General features: G+C 35.9%; 1 protein-coding gene across 1 annotated transcript; it reads left to right on the top strand.

The window, feature by feature from the left end:
- Positions 1–1410: 1410 nt before the first annotated feature.
- On the top strand, positions 1411–6917 carry LOC114534379 (lactadherin-like). Its single transcript, XM_028555820.1, has 3 exons — positions 1411–1441; positions 5840–6163; positions 6784–6917. The coding sequence occupies exons 1-3, from the start codon at positions 1411–1413 to the stop codon at positions 6915–6917; spliced, it is 489 nt and encodes a 162-aa protein (XP_028411621.1).
- The last annotated feature ends 3055 nt before the right edge of the window (positions 6918–9972 follow it).

Here is a 9972-nt window from a genome sequence, read left to right as displayed (position 1 = left end):
CAGATGAATACATCCAATGATTCTGCTATTCCTCCAGGCTTTGTTAGTGATGTTCCAACTACTCTTGCAGGGATAATGCGTTTGGCCAAGGCTATATTTAAGCGAAATATTTAACCTGTTTCTTGATTGTGTGAGTTGTATGTATATTTATATATTCTCCGTCCTGTTTTGATACAGGTGGGTTTTTTTACCTCACAAATTTTTATTGAATTAAGATGTTAATAAGTAGAATTATACGTTAAAACGGTATTTTGAAACAATAGCCAATAAATTGAAGTGATTTAGCATATGAGCAAGCAAAATGTACAATGTGTTTTAACAATATTATTGTGTGTATTTATTCGTTAATATTACAAGGTTTGATCTTTATTCCGTGATTTTATTTTGTTATTTTTAAACGGGAAATCGGGGAAAACCCACAGGGAAAATCCATTTTTCCTGTCTGCGCGTGCGCAGTGCGAGTTTGGCTGACAAGCGCATGCGTATTTGCTACTAAAACAATGGCGGTTCGAATATTTCGAAGCGCGAATATAGCAAACTTTGGAGGATTTTTCCCATTTGTGCACCTGTTTCACTTGGGGAGCGACGGATTCTGATAAAGTAAGTTTTTATCTATTGATTCATGTGAAAATTATGTAGTTTCACGAGGGGTGCAACGGAATTGCATTTTTTGGATGCTCATCCTACGGCCTAATTCCAATTTTAACAATAAGTGATTTCCATAGTTTTGGAGTTTTTTGGGACACCTGTGATACTGTTGTTACTTCATTACGCTCGGGAAAACGGGAACGGTCGAAATTCCAACTGTACGAATTTGTGTGACTATTCAAGAAACAAGACATGAAACGTATTTCCAAATCCCAGGGGTCAGTTGTATAAAAAAACAGTTAACTTCACTGTAGTCAAGGACAGAATAGGCCTTGTGTATTTCTGAGTTAAATAGGATTTAGCTATGCAAATTATAGTGTTTGTACATGTTCTGATACACCATGCATGCATAGGCTCACGTACGTAAAATGTTATTCATATGAACAAGTGTTCGAATGGAGAAACGTGTTGTCGGGGCATTGGCGGAAAAGTATTTTACAAACGAATAGGAATTACTGTTTGAATGTCTACGCAGTACTGTGCTCAGCAAAGTATTCGAATGTTTGATGCTTGACCAGGGCAATAATAATAAATTAAGTTAAAGTAAACAATATTATGGTGAAATGAAGATTACAAGTGTGCAGTTTTTCGGGGGAAAAAGGACCTTATTGCCCCCCTCCACCCTCTGTTTACTGTCTCGTGCTAACAAGACAAGTGCCAACAAGACCGTTTCTCTGAGTCTTACGGCTTTGATCAGGATTATCAGTTGTTGAATTCCTAAAGGCAGACTTGCTAATGATAAGTTCTTACAGCATCGAGCTTATGCCATGCCATGCAGGTGTTGATCGAGCAGGTAAGTTTTATGTAAAAAGATTCTTTGAAATAAGTCTTTTTGAAACAGAACAATCACATGCTATAGTTAGTATGATTACACGCCTACTGAGAATCGTGCTTGTTATTTACTCAGTCAATACCGGGCTCATGTGAACAGCCCCTAAATTTAATGGTCTATAATTATTATCTACCTATAATTGTATAATAGTTAGAACTCTGTTAACGTTAAGTATTCTTTTCAGTCTATATTTTACTCCACAGTAAGCCAATACTAATAGCAAGAATCTCGTTACCTGAATGCTTATTTAATTAGAGTTCAAAAACATCAGTCACAAATATCATTTAATTGCTGATAAATTTAGGTGTTCATTTACGAAATCTATCACATGGTCGCGAGCAGACGATCGTGCCTTGCTGAGAATAATATCCTCAATGGACACAGCTGTCGTACCCTTTGGGCTTTGACGCAAAAACGTGCAGGTCTGGTTTTGTGTAGTTTAAAATCTGCATTAGTTTTGACTCCATATACATGCAGCACCTGCAATAGTTATTTGCCGAGGTAGCAATAGTATCATTCGAAATCCGAGGATGCTATGTCATATTCCTAACTGAAAATTTTGTTTTGGTCCCTCTTATTTGTTTTGCTACATTTATGTATGCCGGCGCACGGTTAAAAACACGTTGGTCTTCCAATTGCTACAGGCCAAGGTTAAACGTCGCATCTTGGTCGCGTCGAATGCAATTGAAGCAATTGATCATTATATGTTAATGAGGTTTATTATCTCATCATCTTTTGTTTGAATTACATTCGATGAGAAAAAAGCGACCTATTTGAAACCAAATAGGGGGCTGTCAGCCAAATGTGCTGCCTCTGTTGGTGCGTCGAAAGACTATGGCAATGTTTTCTTGCAACTTGGAATGCGTTTCTACTTTTGAGAGATGTAAATTAGTGAGGAAGCTTCAAAATGTAAGTGTAAGAAAGGCCATGAATTGCATGAATTTGGATAGTTTAGCCAAATTTACATCTCTCAAAAGAAGAATTGCATTGCAAGTCGCAAGAAAAATGGCACAAATTATGGCCTTAAGAGGAGATAATGTAACGTCAACCCTGATTGTGCATCCCATGCAAGTTCGAATCCTTTTGTTGACTTTATTACTGGAATTAATGCCCATAATAACTGGAAAATAGTAGGGTGGTTTTCCACTGTCTCCTAACTGGAAAAGTAACCAAATTGGCTGAATGATGAGGAACAAAATTCCTGCTTGATATTTACTTTAGTTAAGAATATTCTTTCCAAGAAAAATGCTCTATAAAAATTTACACTTAAACTATCAAACAGCTGTAACGTTGCAGCTGCGCTTCATGTCGTCGAGAAACCGCAAAACTACATCATTTGAACGCGTCGTAAGAATGACAACGCTGACATTAGACCACAATTTACGCGTGCCTACTGTTCCGCGTTTGGACTTTTTTTGTTTCGCAAGCGCGTCTTCGAGCTGGCCGCGTCTTGAATCGTAAACTCTTTATTAATAATAACCTCGGGTTTCTGTAATTAGGCTATATATAATTATTAAAAATGCCAAGAAAAAGCTCAGTAAAGCTTAAAAAAAAGCTAAACACAATAGACTGAGTGACAGCGGAAAATTGAAGATTCATCATCTGTTTAGTCTTCAGGAAATTCAGGAAATCTGGAGATTGTATTTCATTTACTCCTTCTCTCGCTGTTGCATGTTTGAAGGAACATCAACATATGTGTATATTTATTCTGTAAACACAGGAGGAATTAAACCGCATTTGAAAAATGAAGAAACGTTTTATTATTCGGATGTTTTTACAATCTTCCATGTTTTTGCAGCTGCAATTTGTATTTCTCATTGCTTCACAATATCTGGCAATTCGTATTGGTAAGCCAAAATAGAACTAAAATGTCATTCTTTTTTATTATGACTATGTATATAATTATTAGAGTATATGATGTGAAGGTTTTCTAAACTAAATCGAGTAACTGGATGTCGATTAAGTTTGACAATTGCAATTTTGTTGAAATTTTAAATAATAATATCAGTTAATATCGACCATTTTGAGAGTTTAAAGTAAATTTTAAGGGCGCAATTTGACTCATGAGATCACGCATTACAGCTGGTATTGAGCGTTGCGACACAAAGCGTAGTATTGCAAAGAATAATTCCTGCAAGTTGAATTGGGCTGTGGAGGGTTACTTTCGAAAATTACGAAAAAACCTTTATTTGTACAAAATTGGAAGACCGATTTTAACTCAACTCGGAAACAAATAACTTATGAGTTACAGCTCATTTTGTCAATTTTAAAATTACTTTAATTACTTTACTGCGCGTAAAATACAAAAACCCTTTACTGGGGTAAATACGTTTTAGGATCACGCTTGAGGAACAATGTTATCGCTGAATTTACAGAGGAAAGGGATTTGTTTTGTGAACTTCGATGCGCAGAAAATCGTTTTTGTGTCGCATTTAGTTACAAGGAAAAAACTCGGGGAGATGAATTAAACTGTCAGCTTACCAACACAACTGAGCATAAATTCAGCGAACGCCACGAAACAAGGGAAGAACAAGTCTGGACTTTTCACGAAGCTAAAGTGGATCGGAGTCAGTTTGTAAGTATTATTAGAGAGCTTTAGATTTGACCACGACTCCCGCTACCGCTACGAGATTCGTCACATTGACGTGATATTCGTGATACTTCGTACTGACGCCATAGACTCGTAGCCGTCGCCCATCTGACTACGACATTTTAAAAAAAACTTCGTAATCCTCACTACGTGATTTAGAAAGCAAGTTGACATTTTCTTGTTTTTTTTCAGAAAATAATTTGAGAGAACTGTTTTTCGTTACCGTGGCCTTTGATTATGTGTATTTTTCGAAATAGTAGGCGTAAAATTTCCGAAATACTTGATAGGATAAACACGCATTTATTATTGTGTTTGCAGAGTTTTATCATGCCAGTACGAGGTGGCGTATGCATACAACGTTTATTTCGCGCCACAGTGACGAATTTTGTAGCCGTAGCGGGAGCTGTAGTCAAATCTAAAGCTCTTTAATATCGCTATCATTCCAACGTAGCTTTGTTGTTCAATCCCACGCCAAAAGAGGAATAATTATTGTCAGTACTTTTTATCAATTCCTACGTGAAGTTTAGGAAGAGAATACCTTCGTTTATCCCTACAACTCACAATTGTTCTAAAATATGTACTTAAATATTGACTCACAATAATGCCTAATACAGCGTGCATTCGCCTGTATCAAGTTATGTTCCAATCTCCTCAACGTTGGCACAAATCGTAAGATTTTTACGAGACAAATTTGAGATATTGTATAAAACAAGTTATAAACTAATTGCTTCCTCCATACTCGATTTTAAAGGTTATTTATACAATGTTATTATTTTTTATTCCGAAGGCCAACTGCAGGGAAGAAATTAATGAATGTCATAATGGCGGGAAAATGACTTGGCCAATAGGAAAACAGTTTTCTTGCCGGTGTTCAAAGTGTTTTGAAGGAGAACGCTGTGAAAACGGTAATAATGACATTACGACGAAATGATGATAAATATTATTCAGTATAACTACAAAAATTACTATTAAAAATGCTTGCGTCTAATTGGTCGACGGACGTCGGATTACTGCACGATAATAACCTAAGCGGATTTGGCAAAATGGCGTCGAGTTGTTTTTGCGAAAGTAACGTATAATGAAATACTTTTTTTCACAAAAATAGTGTTCCTGAAAGCACAAATAAAGTGAAAAACGCTTTTCAATTTTAATTTCGGAAAACGTTGTTTTATTTGAATCGCCGTAAAACTCAGTGTCCAGATATTTGTTTACTTTTGTAAAACGTGTACTTTCTACCGAAGATTCGCTTTGCCTATTACCGCCTTAGTAATTATACTAAAACAATTAATTACTCACATTCGGTGAATAATTTTTTAAATATTCAAAAGCCACGATGATCGTCGTTAAAATTCATATTCATTTGATGCTTATGGGAACAACAAAGTCTAAAATTATAAAAGCATGCAATTTCAGGAGATTTTGTTCTCAGAAAAAAAATTTCCGTATCTGCTTGCGTATCATATTAACTGTTTCGAATAAATTATTCACCTGACAAAGAGTCAACCTGGCCTTTCCGCAGAAGCGTTATAATAAATTTGAAATGGAAAAGAATGTGAATGATATATAAGTCATATTTATACGTTCCTTATTATACAGATGATCTCATTTATGCACTATCACTCCCACTCACCCCTCGCCACCCCTTAGAACTGACATGAAGTGATGCCCCCATGGCTGCGAACATTTATTCTGTCTTTGGCGATTTATACCGCATATAGGTTAGCAGAATAACAGAACTACTGAAAAATACAATGATTCGTTTTATACAGTACGTACAGAGGCTCTTGGGATGGAAGATCGTAGTATCCTTGATAGTCAAATCACGGCATCAAGCATTTGGAATAGTGGTTATCGTGTGGCTAATGGAAGATTAAATTTCAAACAGCCTAGTGGCAAATTTGAATCCTGGTCGGCATTGTCCAATGATCTCAATGAGTGGCTTCAAGATAATTTTCAACGAGTTACACTCATCACAAAAATCGGTACGCAAGGACGCAATGACGCGAATCAATTTGTTAAGAGTTACACCATCTCTTTCAGCCGAGAAGGGAAGTGTTTCTCGAATTATACCCAAGGGGATGCTATCAAGCCAGGTATGCTTGGTAAAACACGATAGCGGTTAGTGTATAGTAATTTATCCAGCAAAATGGGTTGAGATAGCTGAAGGCTTGCACATGTACATTTCACGACTTTATTATCTACTTTAAACAATTACCTAAGGCGAGATTGCGTTTTTTCCGCTTTACTTTATGCAACGTGGTAACTACACACATCGAACACAATAGATTCAAAATATCTCTGATCAGTGATGGATTTTGTGTAAATCAGAATAAACTTAATCACTACAGCTGTTATTTGCTAGACTATTGGTAGATTTTAATTTACTCAAAAATATTCTTTAAAATGAATAACCAACAGCCTTGTCATTAAGCTATTTCGAAATTGAAATTAGTCCGTGTAATTTATTCTGGTTTACTCCTCATCCACCGCTGTATCTGACACACTATTATTTTGAAAACAATGGACTACACAAGACATAACTTTAAGCAATGAAATTTGGTACGCTGGTTTACGCGTACCAAAGTACAATTTGCAGTGGAAAATAGAGAAAGATTTTTTCTTGAAGAATATCTCCAATGAAGTTCAAGATGGTAAGAGAAACTACAAATTTTCAAAGCTTTTTGCTCTTTTTCATAATTACAGGAATTCCAAGGTAACAACGATCACAATACGACTGTCCATCAAACTGTGATTCCTCATATTTCTGCTCGGTTCATTCGTCTTCATCCGACAGCTTGGGAAAATCATATTTCCATGAGAGTCGAGTTTTATGGCTGCTCGGTGTAATGATTCATTCCTAATCAACTTAAATATGGGTTTATAGATTAAGTAAGTTCCTCTTGGATATTTTTTTGGTCCAAAAATTTGATCTAAACCTCAGGAGAATTTGAAGTGTAGATGTTTCCCAGAGATTCAAACCACCAATATTCGCCATAGTTTGATTAATATTTCTCCAATTATTTAAAAATATAATTACTATGTGTAAAAGATTTTCAGAATTTTTAATATAGCCGGTCTATTTGCGGGGGAGTGTCAGTCTATTACAGGAAGGTATGATGGACCACTTCACCGGAAGTGTGTGTTGCCATAAAGTATAAGAATAAATAATTATATAATAAGTTGAAAAAAATAATTTATAAGAAACGTATTGCAATGTTTCTTCCCAACAATATTTCTTTTGAATGTATCAATAAAGTTGTGATGAATTTCATGTCAGAGTCACTCTCTGTTATTGAGATTTAGAATAATGAAAATGAAATCCTTGTGTAATCAAACATAGAATAAAAATAAAATGTGTGTAAAACCCCACGTTTTCAATTTTTGTAGAGCTCTGCGGCATTCAGGCAAGAATAGGAGTTTTATGGTCATAAAAATAAGAAAACTATCATTAAATACCTTATTATAGGAGCTAGCAGGCCTACCATTGAACAACATGCTCATAAAGAGTCAAATTGCCATATAGATAAGAATTATGCAGAGAGGTTTGAAGCAAATGACTCAAGGTCACTCAAAAAATACATTCCGGTTGATTAAATTGTCTCATGTCTGTAGATCTACTTTACTGATCTACTACATTTATTTACTGGTTTCTTCTCAAATTGATTGCTTTACGGTCTGATGATACGAATATAATAATAATAATAGGAAATAACAACACCCTTAAATATATTTTCAAGCTTCCAGAAATTCCAGGTAACAATTAACGACCGCATTTCTATTGTGAATCCCATGGTTATTCTAATATTTCTCTTCGGTTCATTCGCATCCACTCAACGTCTTGGTATTGTCATAAATTATCTCAATCTGAGTAGAATTTTTTATAGCTGCTATTCAATGTAGTAACACAATGTCAACAAGTCTGAAATTTGTAGATTTGGTGCAGTACCCCAAAAGAAAGTAAATTACGCTCGACAACACGCAAATAACTAGAATAATTGAATTCGAAATAATATCTTCACCCAGTTGCCTGCCAGCTTTACGGTTTAGTTCCGTTGAGTTTGATGTTTTTAAAGATCTTTATTGCTTTAGAAAATTGCTGTTTTTACAAGAAATTGAATATTAATTTGTGAACCCAAACATTTTAGCAGAGCGATGCACAGACTTTGGCGGCTAGTGTAAACTAAGTCTAAAGCTTTGTGCAAAATACCGATATAATATACTAGAAATACATGAATGCAGCGACCCCTCGCCATTTCAAACGACGCAATTTTTTTCCTGAGCTAGCCAGACCTCAATATAATAGCTGATGCTTCGCATTTTTTGGAGTTCAAAAATGAGTCAAACAATTACAGCCGTAAAGGTAAAATGAAATCACTGTTACCTGCTGCAGGCGTTGCATGCAGTTATAGTCATATAGACTTAATTGATACTTTACTATAGCTAAATCTTCAAAACAGCAAAAATAATTCAAATCCATAAACACTAAACGTCGGATACTATTTTTCGATTATTGAAATCATGCAATGATTGCAATCGATTGCAACATTCCACGGTCCACGACATAGAATTTGGACAACTTTTGATTCCGCTATGTTCTGTCACAAATCTCGGGTGTAATTCCTAATCTCCGGGCGGAATTAGTACCCTTTCAGATAAAATTACAGTTAGCACACGATTTTCAAATTTATCGTAGAAACACAAATCTGCTTGTTTTCGTTCGCCTTCTACTAAACTCAGAATTTTCAGGAGAAAATTAATTCTTAAACTTGTTTCCGGAAAACGTGCACGCGTATACGTACTTATGTATCAATTACCTGTTCGGCACATACAGACATGTTAATTAAAATTAACGTTCTAACGGATCCTAAGGCTCACATCAGTACGATAGCACACCAGCTCTTACACTATATTTTTGCCCGCTGCCGATCGGTAGGGATGGAGACGGTATCCGAGCGAAACGGTCGGGCTAGGGGTGAAACGGTGTTTCTTTTGAGTTTGCTGTTTTCGGCGCAGATAATAACTCAACGAACCATGCTATTTTAACGGTACCTCCTCCATCCCGTGATCAACTGTCACACGTGAGTCACTGAAGTGAAACCGTGGAATAAACGATACGAACATCAAAGTACACACACACAAAACAAAAAAAAATACCTGTAAATGTGGCGATCATTAATGAATTTACCTTTACCCCAAACACCCATTCCACGACCAAAACGGGTGTGAAAAGAACTGTGCTTAATCCTGCAAAACAAACTAACAAAAAAAAAAACAAACCCCAGCGAGATTAATAAGACGCTTCTCCCGTAGAGTTCACAACATCGCGTGAAGTCGTTAGGGAAAGGGGCGGGATGGGTCACGCAAGCAACTAACAACTCGATCAGGCAAACTGTAGCCGACCGGACAAGCGTCCTAGGACCCGCGACACTACGATACGAAGACCCGTATAACATTAACTTCCTTTATTATTTAATAATAAATACATTTTACGATAAAATAATAACAAAAATATCAAACACGCGTGGACCCGTGCACGAACCATTATAGATCTTTATCGCTTTAGAAGGTTGCTGTTTTTACAAGAAAATGAACGTTAATTTGTGAAAAGAAAAATTTTAGGACAAAATTAATTCTTCAACTTGCTTCTATCATTGATTCACTTGTCCAACACAGAGATGTATATTAAATTTTACGATAAATAACAAGAATTAATGTCAAGCTTTGTGCAAAATACCGATAATATATAAAATTAAAGTTTGCACACGATTTTCAAATTTTTCGTGGAAACCCAACTCTGCTTGTTTTCGTTTACCTTGTACTAGATTCAGAATTTTCGGGACAAAATTAACTCTTCATTTTGTTTCCGGAAAACGGATTGTACGTACGAAACAATCACGTGTAT

The sequence above is a fragment of the Dendronephthya gigantea genome, unplaced genomic scaffold (genome assembly GCF_004324835.1).
Source record: "Dendronephthya gigantea isolate DGI-Jeju-01 unplaced genomic scaffold, DenGig_1.0 000099F, whole genome shotgun sequence".
NCBI classification, from domain to species: domain Eukaryota; kingdom Metazoa; phylum Cnidaria; class Anthozoa; order Malacalcyonacea; family Nephtheidae; genus Dendronephthya; species Dendronephthya gigantea.
The sequence above is the reverse complement of the archived record's forward strand: the minus strand, read 5'-3'. Positions and strand labels throughout refer to the sequence as shown.

Bases quoted from the DNA above. Each gene is read 5' to 3' on its own strand.
- LOC114534379 (XM_028555820.1), top strand. From the start codon at position 1,411: ATGCCATGCCATGCAGGTGTTGATCGAGCAG. The intron at 1,442-5,839 runs GTAAGTTTTATG...CGTTTTATACAG, and splicing joins TGCAGGTGTTGATCGAGCAG to TACGTACAGAGGCTCTTGGG. The intron at 6,164-6,783 runs GTATGCTTGGTA...AGGAATTCCAAG, and splicing joins AGGGGATGCTATCAAGCCAG to GTAACAACGATCACAATACG.